Source organism: Melospiza georgiana, chromosome 3 (genome assembly GCF_028018845.1).
Source record: "Melospiza georgiana isolate bMelGeo1 chromosome 3, bMelGeo1.pri, whole genome shotgun sequence".
NCBI lineage: Eukaryota > Metazoa > Chordata > Aves > Passeriformes > Passerellidae > Melospiza > Melospiza georgiana.
The window spans coordinates 49,695,698-49,718,035 of NC_080432.1; the positions used below are offsets into that span (position 1 = coordinate 49,695,698).

At 48.2% G+C, this 22,338-nt stretch overlaps 1 protein-coding gene across 1 annotated transcript; it reads left to right on the plus strand.

Moving 5' to 3' along the window:
* Positions 1 to 5,381: 5,381 nt before the first annotated feature.
* ABCC10 (ATP binding cassette subfamily C member 10) lies at positions 5,382 to 22,236 on the plus strand. Its single transcript, XM_058021090.1, has 22 exons — positions 5,382 to 5,566; positions 6,124 to 6,320; positions 7,248 to 8,616; positions 9,803 to 10,030; positions 10,229 to 10,385; positions 11,081 to 11,220; positions 11,674 to 11,753; positions 11,892 to 12,063; positions 13,050 to 13,148; positions 13,366 to 13,555; positions 13,930 to 14,007; positions 14,389 to 14,580; positions 14,887 to 15,022; positions 15,397 to 15,592; positions 16,319 to 16,662; positions 16,799 to 16,968; positions 17,277 to 17,437; positions 17,856 to 18,109; positions 18,755 to 18,900; positions 19,353 to 19,450; positions 19,640 to 19,752; positions 21,728 to 22,236. The coding sequence occupies exons 2-22, from the start codon at positions 6,160 to 6,162 to the stop codon at positions 21,861 to 21,863; spliced, it is 4,620 nt and encodes a 1,539-aa protein (XP_057877073.1). The 5' UTR covers positions 5,382 to 5,566; positions 6,124 to 6,159; the 3' UTR covers positions 21,864 to 22,236.
* Positions 22,237 to 22,338: the final 102 nt, after the last annotated feature.

Below are 22,338 nucleotides of genomic sequence, written 5' to 3' on the forward strand. Positions count from 1 at the left end.
ATTCAACTAAGAATTCGTGGGATAAGAACTTCATCTTTGAGGATGTGCAGCAGACTGTGAATCTACATCCTGTGGGACCAATGGATGCTCACCCTGTTCCAATTAACTACCCTAAGCAGCAGACTCAGTGACACCCAGAGAAGCAAAACACTTTGACATAACCACAAAACTGATGTGTATTTTGGAACTTCCCCTCTATTTTTTTGTGGTAGATCACATGCAAGTAGCTTATCACTGTAAGGAATATACTGTTACTCAAATATGTTCTGTTACTTTATTCAAAGGAGGAACATGTTTTCATGCCTTAGTGTCAGGTGTCTGCATCAAGCACTCAGTTTGACCAACTGAAGTAAATAAAAATAGCTGAGTGTGATAAAAAGAGTGAGAAAAATTACTTGTTTGGTTTTGTACATCTCTTCCATGCTGTTGCTTTATTTACATCAGTTTTTAACTATAGTTTGGTTTTAAAATGGACAAGTAAAAAGCCACAAACCCAAGAAACTCTGCAAAACATTTTTAAATTCAGTTTTCTATAATAGTTGGGCATCTAGTACCTAAAAACTTTGCAAAATGCCAAAAATAAATTTTTTTACAACTTTTTTGCCTTGCAGCCAAAGGAGGTCTACAGGAGGTATTCTGCTGGTTTCTGATCATAGATTTTAGTGGCATTTGGAAGGTGAAAGAATCCAGATACTAAAAACTCCAGAGCAAGTTCCTTAAAGTGTCTTATCTGCACACCAATAAGAAAACTGCTCATGGGAGAAGTGGTAGAAATAAAGGCAACACCCTGTGTGTTGTGATGTTCAAAGAGTTCCTAAGAGAAACATTCAATTTGTTGGAGACTGACCAGTGCTCATTAGCATTTTCTAGCACCCTGTCATCTCACTGAGCATTGCCCTACAATTACAATTTATAATTGCAATTTATAAACTAATTTTCATCTAGATGTAGTATCATCTTTTAACCACATGCCTTACGAAGCTAAGTTTTTAAAGGGACTGAGCATCCCTAGTGGGATCCAGCTAAATTATTCCTAAAATCAGTACTGAAATCTGGGCCCAGTGCTGCAGAGCAAATTGAGACTTCTCACATCTTAGGAAGAGGAAGTACTACAGTTTGTCTCAGGGACTGAAAAAGTCAGGCAAGGTCCTTACCTGCTTTGCAGAGGTTTTTGTAAGATCCCTGCAATTGGTGCTCTAGGCTCTCACTGGGTGACAGAGGTGCCAGTCAGAGTGTTCTGGTAGAAGTTCAGCTCCCAAACTCATCTTTGGAATTCCAGAGCTCATAGTTGAACTTGCAATTAGCTGCTGCTTGCAGAGGTTTCTGCTAATTGGATGCTGAGGTCAATGTTGGGGTAATAAGGTATCTCTGAATTCTCATTAGGCCCCAAATAACAAAGGGGAGCCAATGGCATTCAGAAAGAACAGAATAAGAAAAGTAAGGAGTAGCTTTGTATAAACAAGTAAACAGAAATCAGAATTGAAGTTAATCCAGGTTGGACCATTAGGTTAAGAAGCAGACCAGTAAAAGAGAAAAATGTAATACCTTAATTTTTTTACCTTCTTGTCTGAGTCAAGACTAGATCCAGGGGCATGAGACAACCATCTAATGTGGAATGGCTTGGCTGTGAGTAACAACAAAGACAGTTTCTGTGTTTCTATGACAGAATTGATGTTCTCATGAGGAGATGCAGTAGAAGATACTCATCTGTCTTCTGAGCTTGGCATTAATTTTTTTCCCTGAAAAACAGGGCATAATATCTATCTTGTGCCTTCAGGTCCAGGCAAAGCAGCCTGTTCATGAAAAATTTTGGACTGAGCAAAGTAATCAAACCTTCCTCAGCTGTGTCGTCATGGAATTTGAGGATGGTTCAGCTGATAGCAGAGTCCTGGCTGGGAGCACAGAAAACACATCCAAACAGACAATTGCTTTCAGAGATTTTACAGCTATAATTACAAGGTTGAAAATTCTGAATTTAAGGCTTGTCTAGGCTGGCTTCTCTTTCAGCTCAATATTTACTTATAGCTGGGAAGTGGAATGGGCATGCAGCCTACACTGATTCCCTGAGTCCTGGGATTGGTATTAAGTAATCTGTTACAAAACGAACTCATCAGAAAAGGGGGGGGCAGTCTCCCATTGCCAGATAATGCTTCCTCACTGGGGATTTATTCATCTAGAGCATTAACAAACTCTGGATAATAGTGAATAAAATCTGGCCTGCATGGCCTGTGGGGGTGGATTAAATTAAACCTAATGTTGGTGGGTTTTTTTCAATTTTGAATGCTTAGATTTTTTTATAATTGCCATGTGTATGATTGTTTTTAGTGCCCAAGGTACTTTGTATGCAATACAGCCACCATTCCTCGTGCCCGCACATCTTAAATCTGTCAGATATGTAGCAGTAGATGGTGTAGGCAGCAATATTCAGGAGCAGGAGAAATAGCCAAAAGGAAGGTGGAAAAGGAGGAATGTTTACTTAAATTCTTGCTGTGATGCTATTTAAATGCACTTATGCAGAACAGGCAAAGTGATTTCAGATCAGTTAGGGTGAGTTGGTGTTTTCCTAGAGTTCCTTTTTTAATAGCCTTTGTGTTTGTTTTCCCACATGAATGTAGGCAATGCTGTCTGGACCAAAAAGGAATCTGTGGCACCTGAAAGTTTTCCATCCTTCAGGTGAAGTGATAAATTTATGGGTTTGAACCTGAAGAGTTTAGGAGAGATTAGCAAGCAGGATGCAGCACATGAAAAAAGAGAATGCTAAAATACAGAGTGGCTGAATGGAAAAGCTCTGAGAGTGAATAGCTCAGGGGAGAAAGGTTGTTCTTTGTTGATATCCAATAACTTCTCTGGTATCTTATTAAGACGTGGAAAGTACTTGTTTGGTTGGTGTTGTGGGTAGTTTGAGGGTATTTGTTTGGTTGGTTTTGGACATTTCTAAGTTGTATGGGTTTGTTTGTTTGTTTTCATTTGGAAATAAATAAGACATCAGAACCATGAAATCTGAAATCAGCTTCACTTGTGTGCAGTTCAGTGCTTCAATTTCACGCAACCCCTACTTGCTGTTTTGAGAGTTTGATGCTTTCACAGCCTTTTCATTGAAGGGAAGCTTCCCTGAGCATAGAGGACATAAAACTTACTCTCAAGGCCTCCTCAGGAAAGTTTAGTGTAGAAGCCTTTCGATGAACTGTGGAAAAGAGCAGGCTGGCCAAATACAGTGTACAATATGAGTAGCTTGATTGTGTAAAGGCAATCTTGCAACTCTGACACACAAAGATTGATGTCAGGCATGTGAGAAAAGATTATTAAACAAGGAGGGAGGGAGGAGAGAGCCTTGCAGAAAATGCACCCTCCTGCTCCTTTCAAGGAAGCTGTGATCAGAGAGTAATGTGGCCACTGAGCTCTTGCTCTTAGCTGCTGTTCCACACTCCCTTAGCCAGATTTCTCTGTTTTCTCTGGAAGGTCACTGATATTTTCCTTCCTCAGCACTGCACTGATAACACTCCAAGCTCAGAGAATGCTTTTTGTATCTCTGGTGAGCTGCATGTTGAAAGTAAAGTTTTCTACCGGTAGTGGTAATATGCTTATTTTCCCTGGCAACAGAGTACTGGGAAGGGTTTGGTACAGTTGAAACATTCAGATCATCTGCTATAAAAATCACCAGTAGCAGCTAAAATTGCTAGGTAGTGTGGTGACATTTACAGCACCCTCCTGTTACTGTATAATAGTCCAGAGCAGATGGAGCAGGATGTCCTCTCCAGTTTGCTTTCTCTCATCTGGAAAGATGTGCATTTACACCCCCTCACCCCAAGGCAACATACTTGTATAGAAAGAATGACTGTCACATTTGGGGGTGCTGCTTGCATGCATGGGTGTGTTTGTGCTCCAGACAGTCACTGAACACAACACAGGTGAATCAGAGAGGATTTGTTTAGCTTGTGTTATTCAGATGGTTGTGTTAGGTTAACATCAGGACCTCTCACTATGCCAGGAGAGCTCTGCCACTGTGAGTAGACTGATGGGTTATTGGCAAGGTGCTCTTATAGTAATGTTATTTTCATCTTATAGTCTTCTGTCTTACAAGCAAAGAACGCTGTACCTGTAAAAGTAAATTTATACTGTAAAAGCACTGCCTGGGCTATACCTGTTGATGTTTGGATAACACAGTGGCCCATAAATATTCCTTTGCTGGTTGACACGGTGACAGTGCAAGTCTGTAATGTGCATCAGGTAGGTGTGAAAAATGTGTATTTTATGATTGGCTTTTCACAAATATTAAAATGAATATTATATGTGTTATGTAGAAAGTTATGCTGTATTAATTTTCTTAAGTAGTGTGTTAAATATAATTTTAGGTTATAATATAATGTTAAAATAGAAACTGTGCTATGTAAGATACATTTTAAAAGAAAGGAATGAGGTACTTGCACCAAGATAGCAGGACCACAGGACACAAATCTTTCAGAGAAAGAGAAGAATTTATTGCTCCATTATCAGAAGAAACGAACTTCTTCCCGCCTCACTCATCCCTGAAGATAACGTCAGGATTAAGAGGAAGAAGTTGATGCTGACCAAACAGAATCCTGTGTTTGAATGGAATTTATGCATCGTGTATGAGATGTATGAATATGCAACAGGCTATTGCTTTTAAGGGTTAATCTTCTGTTAACGTGTGTCCTTTTTCGGGCTTATTTTGCCCAGAAAGAGCCTGGACTCTCCCTAACGCTTTGTTTTTATTGCCTTGTATTGTCCTAAATCCTAATTGTCCAAATTTTTATTACTCTAATTATATTACTATTTTTATAACCATTGTATTACTATTAAACTTCTAAAATTCTAAAACCAAGTGACTGGCATTTTTCACAGTGTGCAAACAGTTCAGGTGCTGTGAGCCAAAAATCACAGGAAAAGGAAGGGAGGGATATAATCACCAGGACAGAACTAGAGGAATTCTGGGGGAAATCACGTTCATGGCTGGAGCCTAGCTTTTAGTTTGGGTAATTTATGTTTTTTAACCGGAAGGTGGAAGTCTGAGCGGGCTGTGCGTGCTGCATTGGCTCGCTCTTGCCCCTCAGCTCGGCCTGTTGCTCCGGCCTGGATTGCTCTAGGGGCTGCGCCGCGTCCTCCGGGCCGCCAGGGGGCGGGGGCTGCGCCGCGGGGAGCCGAGGTACCGGGCCCGGGGACGGCGGGGGGCGCGCCCGGCCCCGGCTCGTGGCGGCCGCTGCGCCGCCCCCGGCACGGCTGGGAGCTCCGTGCGCTGCTGCCGTGCCGGGGTGGTGCCGTGGCGGCTTGCTGCGGTGCCTAGGGCCGCTGTGCCGGGTGCTGCCGTGCCGGCTTGCTGCGGTGCCTAGGGCCGCTGTGCTGAGGGCCGCTGTGCCGGAGTGCTGCCGTGCTTAGGTGCTGCTGTGCTGAGGGCCGCAGCTGTGCCGGGGTGCTGCCGTGGTGCTGCCGTGCCCCCACTGTGCCGAGCTCGGTGCGGCGCCCGGCCCGTGGCGCTCGGCCGGCCCCGGGCTGGAGATGGGACGGGCTGGTGCGAGCAGAAATCCCTGTAAAGCCGAGGCCTTGCCAGGTGTGCTTCAGGCCGCGGGGCGGCACACACGGGGGCTGGCTCGCCCGTCTGTGTAGCTTTCGGGTACCGCCTACTCCAGGATGGGCACCAGCATCCTCCCCTGCCGTCTGGGGGATGTTTCATGTTACACGCTGCCTCAAGGAGTTCCTTGGTGGGAAGTGTTGTGAACATGGAAATACAATGAATAGGTTACTGTTTAAGCAGCTCAAAATATTTTTCATGCCAATCCATAGACAGGAAAATACTTCCTTATCCTACTTATAGAGGATAAACTTGCCATGGGAAAAAAAATTCAACCTGGAAATAAGAAAGCTTCAAACTCACAGGGCATTGCAGTCCCGGGGTGACTTAGGGGAATAAACAAGATAATTTATTTTCAGCTGGCCCTTGATAATTTTCTTAAGTAGATTATATGATAGTGAGTGAACAATAGCCGGGCTTGGACTATGACCCAGGAACTTCCTTCTAGCTCTGTTAATTACTCGTCACTCCATCTTGGACTGGGGCTGTAGTAGTTCTTATGTTTTTTACCTCATGCTGCTTTTTCTTTACCCTAGGACATCCTGTCTCTCAGACTGAATTACCAGCAAAGGATGGAGAACATCCTGGCTAGCTTATGTGGGACCAGTCCAGAAGATCCACTCCCTGTGTGGGTTCGTGGCAGCGTTGGCCATTGCTTTAACCAGCTGACACTAAGTGTGATTCCTCATGTGATCCTTGCAGTGGTCAGTGCCTGCTTCCTTGGCACTCCGAGGTATGACAACTGACTCCTCTGGCTCTTGATTGCTATGCAGGACTGGAGGTGGGGTGGAAAGGCTGGAAATTTTATCTCCCTATCACGTGCTGAATATGTGTTTAGGGAAGGACACAATATTATAATGCTATTATATTTGTCAGCATCCATTTTAATTCAGTGTACAGAAAGGAATGCAGAAAGAATAGAGGGGATTGTGGGCATAAAATCACAGAAAGTAATTAAAAACTTTTTCAGTGAATGAGGACTGGGGAAACTGGGAGTATTCTGGTAGAGAATATAAATCTAAGGTGGCATAGAAGTTGTATATAAGGCAATAAGGAGTTTAGAGAAATGCAGAATTGTTTTTCTGTTTACCCTCATCTGAAATTCCTAAACATGATAACATTCACTGATCCTGAAAGGCCACAAAGAATCCAGTGATAATGAAGTATTTTGGTGGGCAATAGATTATAGACCTTACAAGCACAGCATCACTGAAATTCACAGTGATAAGAATAATGTTTCTAGAAAAAATATCTGACAGACAAAGAAATCAGGGATCAGAGATGTGACGCAGGGAATTTCATCATCCAAAATTTGTGTTAAAGAGGTTAAATATACTTTTTCTTGCTGTTAATCCTCAAGGATGGGAGTCTGACTTGACCACAAAATATCATAGTTTGCAAACAAATTTCTGTAAAGAAATGCGTTTCTTTGGTAGCATCTAAATCTCTGGTGTTGACCAAAGAGTGGGCTATATTGACCTGATATAGTTTAGCAATGCTTACAGTCAGAAAAAGTTACAGATCTAGGGAGGTGTATCCAGAAGGTTAAGTAGGAGTGGATGTATAAACATGGGGAAGAGGACAGGAAGAAAGGACGGTACTGACCGAGAGGTAGTGGAATTCCAACTGTAATTTATTTCACTGCTCTTTCCTCCTCAAGGTCTGGCTCTGGTGTGCCTTGCAGGCCAAGCTGGGGGTGGAGAATCGCTGCATCCTTTGTACTTGCTGGCTTGTTCCTTGCTGACACCATCCCAGCCACCATTTCCCAGCAGGAGCTGGGCCCTGTGTACCTGGAAGTGCTGGCTAATGGCACCGCTGCCCTGGCATGGCTGGTGCACGGCTTCGCTCTTCTCATGCTCCACAGATCCATTCACGGCTTTACCAGGGGCCCTGCAGCCCTGGCTCTCCTCACTCTCTTGCCCCTACCTTCCTCCATCATCACCCTGCTGTGGTACTGCCACAGTGGGACAGCTTGGTCCCCTGCCCACCCCGGTGCCTCCGCCAGGTTCGCCATCCTGTGTCTGCAGCTGGCCTCTATGCTTGCCTACGTGGTCAGCTACCTCTTCCCCACTGCTGCCAGGCAAGACTTCCTCTCCATCAATCGCTCCTGGCAAGAGGACCAGCCCGTCTCAGGGCCAGGGATCCCTGTGCCTGACCAGCAGAGAGTGGCAGAGGATGGTGAGAGCTTGCTCTCCCGCTTCTTTTACACCTGGATGAACCCCCTTATGAAGCGTGGCTACCAGCACAAGCTGAACCAGCCACAGGACGTCTATGTGCTTCCTCGCCAGCTCCAGGCTGCCCAGGTCTGCGACCGGTTCTACTCTTGCTGGCAGAAGAAGGCAGCTCTTCAGCAAGCAGAGGAAGAGACAGAGTCTCTTACCAGCCCAATCATTGCTGGAGATGATGGGAGCAGTGATGCTCCAGACAGCTCATACCATGCCCAGAAAGCTGTGCGCCTCCTGTCAGTCCTTCACACCGCCTTCGGGCTTCGTTTCTACACCCTTGGACTTCTCAAGCTGGCTGACAGTCTGCTGGATTTTTCAGGTCCTCTGCTCCTGAACTTGCTGGTGAACTTCATGGAGTCACGGCAGGAGCCCCTGAGCCACGGGATTCTGTATGCCCTTGGGCTCTTTGCTGGCTCCTTCCTGGGCGCTCTCCTGCGGAGCCAGTTCAGGTACGAGATGAACAAGGTGGCGCTGATGGTGCGGGCCGCCGTCATCTCCGCTGTCTACCGCAAGGCTCTGCGCGTCAGCGGCACCAGCCTTGCCCGCTTCACTGTGGGGGAAATTGTCAACTTCATGAGCACGGACACCGATAGGTTGGTCAACTTCTGCTACAGCTTCCATGAGTTGTGGAGCCTGCCTGTCCAGCTTGGCGTTACCCTCTACCTCCTGTACGAGCAAGTGGGGATAGCCTTCCTGGGAGGCGTGGCCCTGGCGCTGCTGCTGGTGCCCATCAACAAGATCATAGCTAACCGCATCATGGTGAACAACCAGGAGATGCTGAAGCACAAGGACACACGGGTCAAGGTGGGTGAGGGGCAGGAGTGTCCCTCTGAGTTTGTAATTTTTCCCTGTTTGTCCCAGAATATTGGCTTCTTGCCACTGGTCACGGTCCAAGGCGGATTAATTGAATCACAGCTGTTGAGAAAAATGCCAGAAGGGGCACACACGCACTTTGGTCAAAAGGGTTTCAAGGTGATGTAGTTTCACCACCCATAAGATTGTGAACCTTTAATGCTTGTCTTGTCCCCTGGGCTAATTTAGGTTCCCTTGCAAGTTTCTTTTGTCTGTGTAGTAAAGGTCAGACTCCCAATGGCTTCTTCTCGATTTGCATCCATCCTGTTGTTCCAGTGATGCCATCAGTGATGAAGTGGCTTTCAGTCTGGACAAGGGCAATGATCGTGGGTGTAATTTTATATGGCTCAAGGCTTGGCACTCTCAGTCATCTTTTCCACTGCTTTTCTCCTATTTGCAGTGCCATCTCTCCTCTCCACATTTGATTCCCACCTTTTAGCATTGTATCTCTAATTTGAGGGGACAGCAGTTTCACTCATGCTTTGAAGCATGAAACTTAGGTCAACTCCCTGTCAGAACTGTTGGCAGCTTTAAAAATACATATTTTTCCAACAGTAGATGCATCTACTAGAGTTTTATCTGATTATGCTGAACTTTGTGCAGCTGTTGTAAGACTGGTTTGCTGAATAAATTCTCTCTTGTTAGTCTTCTTTAATGTTGGGCAGAGACACAGTCAGCTTGCTCTACATATGCTGACCTGAGAACAGAAATGAGAGGACTGCAGGGACACCAGAGTTCTGGAAATGAGCCAGCCAGGGTCTGGATACAGACCAGCTGTGTCAGGGCAGGACCAGGCCCGAGAGTCAGATGTTATCTCAAGGCACTGTCAAGTCAGCACAAGTGAATAGTATCCAGGCTGGGGCTAGCAATTCCACACATCCTTTCACCTGTGTTGTTTATCTTTCACTTGGAAAGTAGCGTAATATTTTGCCATTTCCTTGGTTGTGCACAGCATGGGTGGATAAAGAAGCTGGTGGGATGGATGAGCACAAAGTTTCCAATAGTTGTCACTTAGGTTTATGCCTTTGTTAGCAATAAATGGTTCCTGAAATCTCTAGCTTGACCCTTAGCAGGAGACAGGCACAGCCCAGGTTGGCTGGGCACTGTTTGCTTGATGTTCTTTTCTGGTTGCCTGCAGCTAATGACAGAGTTCCTGTGTGGCATTCGGGTGATCAAGTTTTACGCCTGGGAGCAGCACTTCAGCGCCAGGATAAAATCCTGCCGGGCTAAAGAGCTGCAGAAGCTGCGGGCCATCAGTTACCTGGATGCTTTGTGCGTGTACCTGTGGGCAGCACTCCCTGTTGTTATCTCCATTGCCATCTTTGTCACCTATGTCCTGTTGGGTAACCAGCTCACTGCCACAAAGGTGAGTCGGTGTTAGGGAGAGCTCCAAACTTGTGCAGAACACAGTCTATGCTGGAACTGCAATGCTGAGGCGTCTTCTCTGGGAAATAAACCCAGCCCATGTCTCTCCACAGCTCTTCAGGCTCTCACTGGTGAAGCTGTTTGGAGGATACAGGGGAGGTGCTAGCTCCAGCTCATGGCTGTTTGCTTACCCATGCAGGTGTTCACAGCATTGGCCCTTGTTGGGATGCTTATTCTACCCCTCAACAGCTTCCCATGGGTGCTGAATGGGATCTTGGAGGCCAAAGTTTCCCTGGATCGAATCCAGCAATTCTTTGAACTCATGGACCAGGACCTGGAAGCTTATTATGCCCTAGGTAACGGTTTAGGAATCTGAGATATCAGCAGACACTCAGAGCAGAGAGCTGAGGTGCAAGGCCCAGGGGCAGTGCTGGAGGGCAGCTGGCTGTCACCCTGTGATTCAGGATGTTCAGTTGGGTAGAGGCAGAGTGGATACACTTCTCTTAATTTCTGTGGAAAGCAGGAGACAAGGCTATAACATTCCACTTTACCAACCATAAGCCACTGCTTGTCCCAACAGAGCCATTAATGTCCCAGTAGAACAAGCAGCTCTGTCCTCTGACCAAAGCTCTTCTGACACCGAAGCCATCAACAAACATGGCTTCACGTGGCAGAAAGGCTTGAGTGGCTGCCCCTCTCCTAATCCGTATTAGCTTCCTTTCCTTCTTTCATTGCCTTTGGCCAGCTCCCTGCCATTCTTTTACCTTCAGCAATAATAAAACCAGGTTGTATCATTACAGTGTCTCCCTGACAGCCACGTGTGTCTGGTGTGAGCTGGAGACAGAAGGGTTGGAAGACGGGATGTATAAGTTTAAGGACAAGTCAGTAGGCAAGAGTCTCATTCTGTGGTTGGCTTAGGGGCATCATCCCAGGGACCTCATCCATGGTCTCTGCATTTGGGAACAAAGCTGATGATATTTGTGATGCCAGGTGCCTGTAATGTTCTGGTCTTCTCATAGCAATGCTTTGCTGTTCGGGTTTTCACTTGTAGATAGCCCTTCAGATACTGCTACTGCCATGGAGATACAATGTGCAGACTTCTCATGGGTGCCAGCTGAGGAGGAGAGCACCAGGCAGCCCTCATCCACAGGCAGTCTGCAACTGCACATTGAGAACCTGTCAGTGAGAAAGGTAAGCAAGGACATGGGAGGTAATAGAGAAAAATGCATTCAAGAATAAAATACTGGAAATTAGAAATAATGGAGCAGAGGTGGCATGTTTTCCTCAGTCTAGGTGCTGTGCATCAAAATCTTCTCTAGGTCAAGAGGCACAGGACACTGAAAGGCTGAAAGGCACTAGAGAACATCCATGCCTTACAGACAGGAGATTAACTAGTTCTCTCTGCTTTCTACTATTGCTGCTGGAGACAACTGGACAGGGAACAGAGCAGGGCTCTAGAGTTAACACTCCTTGCAAATCTGTGTCCTGTCATATCAGGAGTCTGACATCTGTACCCAGCTGCAGTGCTGAACATGAGATGGTCCTAGCAGTCAGCTTCCTTACAACCTATGTGTGGCTCAAGAAATCTGGATGAGCTACCCTGCATTAGCACATCAGTTTGCTTCTTTTCCTTTCCCTTTGCAGGGAATGCTCCTGGGCGTTGTTGGGAAGGTTGGCTCTGGCAAGAGCTCTCTGCTTGCAGCCATCACTGGAGAGCTCATTAAGTAAGTAGCCTAAAGAGTTTTCCCTGCCTGGTACCTCCTTGTGGGAATTATCCAGTGCTATCCTGACTTGTGGGTAGTTTTGATCTGCCAGCTGCTTTCCTTTGTTGCCCTTTATACCCATTTCTGTTGTGCTTGCAGACAAGGTGGACGAGTGTATGTTTGTGACCTGGAGCAAGGATTTGGTCTGGCCACCCAGGAGCCTTGGATACAGTTTACCACTGTCTGCAAAAACATCCTTTTTGGGCGGGAATATGATGCCAGGCTGTTCGAGGAGGTGCTGGAGGCCTGTGCCCTCTCTGAGGACCTAAATGTGAGTGCCTAGGCTGGAGACCTGCCTGGGCCTTCTTGGCAGGCTTTTGCATCCATCCTGAGCCTCATGGGATCAGTGTTTATTGTTTCAGACTGCTGCTCCAATGTCCCATCACACAGTGTTGCTCTGATTACCAAGCCCACACCGTTCCTAGCGTGCCCATACTTCCTTAAGGTGTGAAGTCACTCTTGTAGCACTTTGGGTGGCTTGTTCTGCTGCTGGGACAAAAGCTCTTCATGCTGGGGAAAGGAGTTGTGGTTGCAGAGCTGATGACTGTTGGGTTTTTCAGGCAGAACCTATCAGCAGCTGATGGTTTTTTGGGGGGAAGATCAGAAGCAACTTCTTTGGGGTTTTGAGGGGCTAAGTCAGTGCTCCTGACATATATTCTAAATTTGAGGTTTATGACTGTATTAGCCAGTAAACCTGGCTGTACATATGGTATATATAGGAATCCAGCCTTCTCCCAGTTTATAAGCTAATGCCTGATTTTCGGAAATACCAAGCTTTAGCAGCTCGTGTTTATTTTGGCCAGAGCTATGAATACTCTGTAAAGGCATGATTTTTATTTGAGATTTTGTAAAATACACCTATGCTACCAAACTGAGAGGAGACTTATTTCCAGGTACTGAAAATTGGTAGTTTTTACTGCTATGCTGTTTGGAAGGGCCCTGACATAATTTTGATGCAGACACGGCCCTTGTTCTCACAGAAAATTACTGTGGGCAATTACCTTGGACCAGAAGTTGCTCTCAATGGGTAGTTAAGATGTGAGCACCCTATTCTGCAGTGTAAGAGATTTGTGTTGCATAAATAAACCTTGCCAGTTGTCTGTAGAACCAGTGTATAGATTGTTGCATTGTTTAATTGTTGGTAAGGTGTCAGCCTTAGAAATTACTGCCAGAGACTGGAGAGGGGCCCATGTATCCTGGTTTTGAGTCCCCAGCAGTTTCTTGTTCCTTTCTAAATTATTTTCTTGAATATTTCAGATTTTACCAGCAGGTGACCAGACAGAGGTGGGTGAAAATGGTGTGACACTCAGTGGAGGACAGAAGGCTCGAATAGCCCTTGCCAGAGCTGTTTACCAGGTAAATAACAAGGGCATTACTGTGTGGCAGATCCTGCCAAGTCAAATATAAAGAGTCTGGAAGCACTCAGCTGTACAGTTCTGGCAGCATGTCTTTAAAGCACATTGTGCTAGCCTAAAGGTGCTGCCACACAGAGACACTTGGACTTTTCTGTACAGCACTGCCTGCTCCAGCAGGGCCAACAGCTGTATCCTTTTTTCTTTTGTCCCTCTCCCAGGAGAAAGAACTTTACCTCCTTGATGATCCCCTGGCTGCCGTTGATGCAGATGTAGCCAAACACATTATGTGGAAATGCATTTTCGGAGTTCTCAAACATAAGACCAGGGTCCTTTGCACTCACAGGACAGAGTTTTTGGAGAAGGCCGATGCCTTGTTGCTGATGGACAATGGCAGGATAGTTAAGACAGGTACACTGTCTGTCTTCTCAGGCATTCACTTGTGCCTGTGTCTTGGAATGGCTTGAGGGGATTAGGATTGACTAGTGGGGAACCCAGTGATAAAAGAGCACACTGAGAACACTGCATGTGTGCAAAGATGGGGTGCAGGAGGATGTGCAGATGTACAGATAAAACAGGACAGCCCTAGAGGTGGGGAGCTGATAAGGCAGAAAGAGTAGCAGGTTGAATGAAGCGGAGCCTTCAAAAGTACAGTTGCTGGATAACATAGGGAATATTATGAGGGAGCAAAACTGGGTCATTTCAGAGCAAGAGGCAGTGGGAGGGTGGAAAGTTGTCACCTGCTCCTCATGGATGCTGAAGAATTTGCATGTCTCTCTCCGCAGGCACACCAGCTGATATCCTGCCACTTGTTGAAGCCTTCCCCAAGTTCAAGGATACAGACAAGAGGGATAAGGATAAAGGTCTGTTCCTGATGAGCTTAAGGATAGCTGGGGCAGCACAGCTGAACTTCCAGACAGAACCTGTACCTGAAGGCTTTAGAGCAGAACTCCCATCATCTTGTTCTGCTGTGGCAGTGCTGATATGTGGGTGGTGTATACACAGAAGGACAGAAGGCCCACATATCATTGGGTGTTGGTCTGGAGCAGTATTTGAACCTCTTGTTCCACTTGTAGTCCAGTTTTGGATGAAGAACTGCCAGGGTTGGTGCACCTGTCTTGAAGAGGAGAGAGGAGGGAAAAAAGTGTCCCTCATAGTTTAGACTTGCTCTGTTCACATTTAGGAGTAGCTGCAGGAAGAATTTAACACTGCACTGACCTTTGCTTTTGCATCTATACCCACAGCCCCTAATGAACAGGGACAGGAAGAGGCCATAAAGACGGAGGCAGAAGAACCAACCCAAAACCATAATCTCATCCACAAGGAGGAAGAGAAGAAAGAAGGGGCAGTGGCTTTTCAGGTGTACAAGGCCTATTGGATGGCAATGGGCAGCTGCTTAGCAATATCAATCCTCTTCTCACTGTTCCTGATGCAAGGTGAGGCAGTGACCCAGCAGCACAGCTCTCTTTAGACACTCCTCTCCTCTTGTTTCATTGCCTGGCTGCATGGAGTCCAGAAGGAAGGGTGCCAGGGCTTTAACACTCACCTCTGTAGCAGTGCTGTGTCGCTGCTGCCCTCAAGGCTGTTCACTTGCTCCTGCTCTGCTACTGACAGGGGAAAGACTGTACAGGGCAGTGAGACTATGCAAAAGTTGTCCAGCAGCTTCCCCTTCAGCTTGTCGGCTTCATGTTTGCTGATTCAGAAGCAGAATTTCTCTTTACATAGTCTGTCTTTCTCTGTAGCATCCAGAAATATCTCGGATTGGTGGCTGTCATACTGGATCTCCAGCATATCCCAGACAGCAAATACCTCTGTGATGGCCTGCTCAGCTTCCCTGCCTTCCCCAGAGCTGCTTCTCTTCTCCACTGCTGGGCTTGTGTAAGTAAATATGGTCCAGAGGTGCCAGAGGGAGCAGGAGATGTCCTTAAGTGCATTTCGGGTGAAGATCCTGGAGAGCAGGGATGGATAAACTGACCACTTCACTTCAGGGGGTGTGTGTGGCTGCCTTGACAAACAGAATCAAAATCCCTGACCTGATAATGTACCAGGAAGGCTTCTGTCTGGGGCTGATGGAAGACCCCTAGCTGCATAGTAATCAGAGTATTTGATTACATGCCAAAGGGGTGTAACAGGAGTATCAGGCTAAAGTATCCTGATTTCCTCTGGATATGCTCTGGGGTTCTCATGCCCTGTCTGTGAGTTTACTGTTAGGAGGATATTGGCAGATTCATTATCTTCCTCCTTTTTTCCAGTTCCCCCATTCAAGATCTGGACAAGACCCCAGCCCCTCCCAATGGCTCAGTGGATGTGAATTTCTACCTGATAGTTTATGGGAGCATTGCAGGGGCCAATTCCCTGTTCACCATTATTCGGGCGTTCCTCTTTGCTTATGGTGCTCTCCGGGCTGCCTCTGTCATCCACAACCGCCTGCTCCAAAGGGTTCTAAAGGTAATGGGCACAAAGTCCAGAGCTGGCTGAGGCTCCTGCAAGCTGCCATTCTTCTCATAGCTGGGAGTATGGGTGTGGGAGATAGATTAAGGTTTCTGTTAGTATTGGCTGGGAGGACTGTATTCCAAAGGGCTGCACCACAGCCAGCACAAGGGGCCAATGAGTGAGGTTCAGAATGTATCCTGTTCATTCCACGGCAGGATGATTTACAGCTCCCACCTGCATCTGTTCACTCATTAGCCTTAGGTGTATAGCCAGTCAAGTCAAAGTAGATTTTGCAGGATGGTGAGTTCAGGTTTAGATGAGATTGGAAGGAGTTATTAAGCAACATCTGGGGCTGATGCTGGCATCTGTCAGTTAACTTTATGTTTTTGGCTTCCTTGGGTCCTCAGGCTAGAGTTAGGATTAGGAGATTGGAAGTTCAGGTTAGAGGCTGGATTTGCCTTGCTGCTGTGGGGCCATCATGGTGTCTGAGTGCCTGCTTTCTCAGTAGCTGTCAGCCATTCGATACAGAAGGAGTGCTTCCTTTTTCCATGCAAACAGTATGTGAGTTGTTTGGCTGCTAGTGGATGCTGGCTTTGGAGGCTGAGGTAAGGAAGTGGGTTGTGGTGGCCACCTCCTTGTGGCCTTATCTGCTCCCCTTGGTGCTGCTCTCCTGCACACTGTTCTGTGGTTGGGTCTCACGGCACCTGACTGGCTCTTACTGTCTGGTTCCCTTACTGCCAGGCCACAGTCACCTTCTTTGACAGCACTCCAACGGGCCGCATCCTGAACCGCTTCTCCTCAGACCTGTACTGTGTGGATGACAGCCTGCCATTCATCCTCAACATCTTCCTAGCCAACATCTATGGGCTCTTGGGCATGCTGGTGATAATGACCTATGGCCTCCCTTGGATTGGTCTGGTCTTGCTCCCTCTGGCTGTAGTCTACTTCTTCGTCCAGCGCTATTACCGATTCACATCGCGGGAGCTGAAGCGCCTGCACAGCATCACCCTGTCTCCCATTTACACCCACTTCTCTGAGACCCTCTCGGGACTGAGCACCATCAGAGCCATGCGGGCATCAAAGAGGTGAGCAGGGAGCACAAGCACCCAGAGAGACAGAGCTCAGAGCTTTGGCTTTATAGACCAAGGCCTTCCTCTTGTGGGGCTGGTTATAGGGTGGCTGGAATTTGAGTGATGCAAACCTCTGTTGTGTGCCTGACAGGTTTGAGCTGGAGAATCAGCTGCATCTGGAGCAGAACCAGCGCTGTCTCTTTGCCAGCAAAACAGTGATGGAGTGGCTGGACATCCGCTTGCAGATGATTGGGGTTGCTGTGGTTACTGCTATAGCAGGGATTTCCATCATCCAGCACCAGAAGCAGCTGGGAAATCCAGGTAGGCTGGCAGGGACTGATCTATGTCCTCTCCTAGGCTGTGCCCAAGGGGCTTCTCCTCTCCCAGCCCATAGCTACACATTTTTCTGCACTGGGGTAAGATCCAGAGCTCCTGCTTCCTGGCACTAGCAAGTCATCCACAGTGTAGTGCTTCAGTTCCTGTCTCTGCTCCTGTGTGTCCCCAACCTCAAGTGTGACTCCAGACTTCAGAGTCCTGGCTCTTCCTTTGGTTTTTCTTTTTGTCTGCCCAGCAAGATGTCAGCTCCTTCCCTGCCACTAACATTCTTGCTTATGCTTTTGTCCTCACAGGACTTGTGGGCCTGGCACTGTCATATGCCCTGTCTGTCACACACCTGCTCTCAGGCCTCATTGACAGTTTCACTCACACAGAGATGATGATGGTGAGTGTGGAGCGGACAGAGGAGTACACCACAGACATCCCCATGGAGCCTCAGGATAAATTGGTCCAGGTAAAAGCTCAAATGTGTTCTCAAGTAGTGGCCCATCTTCTGGCTCTTTGCCCTGCACTTGCCCTGCAGGGAGGTCACAGGGTTCCAGTGAATGGGTGGAGGGCCCTCACCACAGAAACCACCTTGATCACTCATCATTTATGAGTGTATCTCCTGGGGAGGCTGAATCTCTGACAGGAACTGGTGAAGGTGGGAGTGAGGGGAAGGAGTAGGGAAGCAGAATGGGTGCTAGATACAAGCTGTGATGGAAGAACAAGCCTAGGAGTGGACTGGAGGTGGGACTGGGCTGTGTGTTGGTTCTTCTCAGAAGCCAAGCAACCATCTAAAGGGAAGGGTGGGGCTTGGACTGTGGGGAAGTGATGCTGAAGATGACAATCAATTGTTATCATACCCTTTCTCACCTGTGTATCCCTCTTAGGTTTCTGCTGACTGGCCAAGCAAGGGGCTTGTGGAGTTCCAGCAGGTGGTCCTGGTGTACAGACCAGGCTTGCCTAATGCACTTGATGGTGTGAGCTTCACTGTTTACCCTGGAGAAAAGCTGGGCATTGTGGGTCGCACAGGCTCTGGGAAATCCACCCTTTTCTTGGCCCTTTTCCGTATGGTGGAGATGAAATCAGGCCAGATTCTCCTCGATGGTGTTGACAGCCAGCTGGTGGGCTTGGAGGAGCTGAGGTATGGCTGAGCAGAGTGAAGGGTAGCTGTCAGTGGCTGGATGCCAAAGTAAAGAGTGAGGAGCAAAGGACTCACTGTTGTGGCATCCTCTTTTCTGATTGTGGCAGCTTTTTATGAGCCTCTCTGTTGTTTCTCAACAGTTGTGCTAAGGAAACCAGGCTGAATATGTGACCCATGTCTCTGTGCCTCTAAGAATCGTAGCAAACTAAGACACTGTAGCCACATTTCTCTTCACAAAGAAAAGCAAGGCACAATTCTTCCCAAGAATATTCTTATCTCATTTGCTGTGCCTGTGTTTGTGCAAAAGTAGAATACAACATGGAGATTGTTTACCCAAAGTCATGGTGTTTTGTTTCCTTGGCCTATCAGAGCCAAGAGAGTGTGTGTGTGTGTGTGTGTGTGTGTGTGTTGGTACTGTTGGGTGACAGTCATGAGATTCAGTATAGTGTGTGCAGTTGTGTGCAAAGTTGAGTGCTTGGCAGATAAATTAACCTTCTAATATCAATAAAGTCAGATACATCATTCTCTCCCCTCATCGGGGCCATCACAACATTGCTCTAAGACCCCCCATGAAAAAAGAAGTAGCAGATCTTTGCTTTTTTGCACAACCCATCCCATGGGCCCTTGGCTTTTGTTTGCTTGCAGATCCAGGCTGGCCATCATCCCTCAGGATCCATTTTTGTTCAGTGGCTCAATCAGAGAAAACTTGGATCCCCAGGGAAAGCGGACGGATGCTGAGCTCCAGGAGGTGCTGGAGCAGTGCCACCTGTGGGATGCTGTTACTCAGATGGGTAAGCTGGAAACCAGTGAGAAGCAGCTGATGAGTGCTGGTTCTGCAAGAGGAGGGAAGGGCTTAGCTCAGGCAGGGAGCTGAGGTGGATGCAGTAGGGAATGGCTTAGGCAAGGTTAGAACCAGTGTAGGAACAGGTCTGTGGGACCCGGTGGCATTACCTGACATTTGGAGGCAAATGGACTGGCAGGTGATGGATTGGGTGGCAGAAGTTTGCTGGTGAGACCTTGCCTCAGTGGGTGTTAGGGGAGTAGCTGAGAGATAAGCCAGGCCTTAGTTCTGAGGGAACTGTGCCAGATGTTGCTCGTGTCTAAGTGTAAAGGCTCCAGTTCCTAAGGCCTGGGCCTGAGCAGAATTGGGATTTTGTGTGCCACTGGGAAAACCTTGGACTGGTGGAGCTGTCTGGGGCCCTGTGTAGGTGATGCAGGTGACTGCTGGTCTTGTTCCCTGCAGGTGGACTGGACAGTGAGCTGGGAGAGAGGGGAAGGAGTCTGTCTGTGGGACAGAGGCAGCTGGTGTGTCTGGCCAGAGCCCTCCTGACACAGGCCAAGGTGAGTGCCCTGCCCCCGTCGCAGCAAGGGGGAGGGTGACCTGCTGGTGGCTGCCTGGGGACAGCAGAGGAGTGTGCACAGTTGGAGGTGTAATGGGGACAGATATCCCGTGCTAACTTCTCATGCTGTCTCTAGCCAGGGAGGGGGGTCTCTGCTGTGGGAGCTGCCTTCACTCCGTGTCCCTGGCAGGTGCTGTGCATTGATGAGGCCACAGCCAGCGTGGATCAGCAGACAGACCAGCTGCTGCAGCAGACCATCCGCCAGCGCTTCGCCGACAAAACTGTTCTGACAATTGCTCACAGGTATGGAAGAACCTCTGTGCCTAAATCATCCTGCCACTCTCAGGGAGAGGTGCCTGCACACTCCATGCCTGGGCCTCAAGCTGAGCATGGAGGTCTCTGTGATAAAGTTTTTGATGTGCCAAAGCTTGACCTTGCCTTTTGCCTTTTCTGCTGGGTGCTGGAACAACTGGATGTGAAAAGAGGAAAATGTTGTACCCAGAAGTTGGTGTCAGCAAAAGGCAAAATGCAGCATCATATCACAGATTTCTCTTCCTGAGCACTGCCTGCTGGTAGGGCAGGTGAATTGTTCCTTATGGTTCTGCCACATTAGGGGCGAGGAGTAATGGAGAACTATCCTATGGAAAGGGGCAATGTAGAGACAGGGGAGGAGCAGGTGTCCCTGGCTCAGTAGAGGGCAGTGCAGGACAGCCAGCAGCAGAGGGCTGCAGCCAGCTCCTGGATGGTTCTGTCCTTTGAGGTTTAGTTCCAGCCTGCGCCTCATGCCAGCGAGATAGACACTGCCCAGGCAGGACAGGACAGCAGTGATTATTGCCTCCCATCAGAGAGATTAGGAGTAGAATCCGTGCATGGTTGCAGCCAGAGGGAGGAGGGCAGAACATGAATAGTGCAGAGAAGGGATGGATCAGCATTAGGTGGTGTTCTCTGCTCTTACTCTTGCCAAGTGGAGGAGCGTTTGGAGGAGGGTTATGCAATTGTATGGAGGGTGTTTTCAAAGCACAGAGGCTACCACAAAAATAAAAATCAAATGAGCAGGTGGCAGAGGCTGGTGTCCTGCTGCACAGGAGTGGGAGTGATGGATGACAGGCTGGGTGGGCTGGGCCTGGCAAGTGAATCAAGTGGGTCTTGTTAAATACATTATGTAGGAGGGAGGCAGGAGGGGTGTGAAGGGAATGTGGTTCCTACGCTAGGGATGTTAGGCATAAATAGAGTAGAAGTGCAAGGGCACTGTGGGCTGAGGTGTGTGTTTGGGTTGGGTGTGGGGAGGCCACCTTTGATGGGGGAGTAATTAAAGAGGAGCAACAGCAGAGGAAGGAGTGGCAGAAGGCAAAGCAGCAAGACTGAGATGAAGATGGCCCCAGCCCCTTTTCCACTGGAGTGAAAAGCAATGGGGGGGAGCAGTAAGGAGAGAGAGGTGATGATGGGGTTGATTTGTATCCATGGTTTTCCATGCCACTCAGCTTTGGGTAAAATCCAGGATGGGAGGTGATTCTGCACTTGTCTTTTTTCCCCTCCAAGTCATTTCCAGTGCTGCAGTCTGCACTCTCTTGGAGATGAAGGTGTAACCAGAGTCTTGAACTCCATAATGCCTTTTACCTGCTCAAATCCTGTGTAGTGTCTTCCTTGTGATTTGCAGCTTCACAGGGCTGTAGTTTCACACTGAATGGTGCATGGATGTGCAAAAACATTCCTGCTGTCCTGTCTTCCCTATCCAGAGCCAGAGCCTGCTGTTCTGCTGGCAGTCTGGGCAGACCTGGGCACATATGTGTGCAGTGGGTCCTGTGCTTGGCTGTCTGGCAAGTACAAATCCAGTGGTGGTGGTATCATAAGCAAAGATGCTAGACTGCAGGGGAATAACAGCTGATGCACAATTTCTGCTGTCCTTGGGAGGTGGCAGGTGAGGAAACGTTGGGGCAAATAAAGCAACTCACTAACCCCTGCGGGGATGGAGACATTTTGTGCAATCCCAGATTCAGGCATGCCCTGAGCTTCCCCCACAGAACTTCCCTCTGTGCTCCTGGTGCCCTGCCATGCCCAGCAGCTGGAAGGCTTCCCAGTGCTCTCCTAAGAGGTGCTGCACTTCAGCAGGGAGCAGAGGCTCTCTGGGGAGCTGCACTGTGGCCTTGAGTGCAGAGGGAGATCCTACACAGCTCCTGATGCTGGCCATGTCTTGGGCCACCCTTCTCAGCAGGGGAAGCAGTATCCAGAGCTTCTCCTCAGATCCAACAGCGTGTGTCCTGGCATTTGTTGTCCACAGGCTGAACACCATCCTGGACTCGGACCGCGTGCTGGTGATGCAGGCTGGGAGAGTGGCAGAGCTGGATTCACCGGCCCGCCTCAGCCAGAAAGATGGCTCCTTGTTCCAGCACCTCCTGCACAGCAGGCAGCAGTGATCTCCCTCCTGGGCTCAGCCAGGCAGCCCTTCCAGCTGGTGCCTGGCATTCCTAGCACCTCAGACACCAGCCCTGTCCCTGCAGGGCCAGGAGCTGCTGAGGTGAGGGAGGGACTTATTCCTGCCTGCAGGCAGCAGCTGTGTGTCCTCCGGGACAGGAGCGAGGCACTGTGGCCTTTCCTTTGATAGGGAACATGTGACCTGCTGTTCAGAGTTATGCAAGCCTGGTTGGTGGGATCCTGCTCCCCTCCAAGGCTTCCCTTTGAGATTACAGAGGGATTTTCTACTCACTAAAGAATCAGTAACTCCTAGTTTGACACTTAGTCTGACATATGCAATGTAAAATAAAGTGGAAATATTCTTGTGAAGCTGTTGATTCAGGTCGTTGGCCCTTTTAGTCACCAGACACTAATTTCCTTATGAGACACAAGAGTGGTCCCCTCTCTACTTGAAGACAGCCTCTACTATTCCCAGAA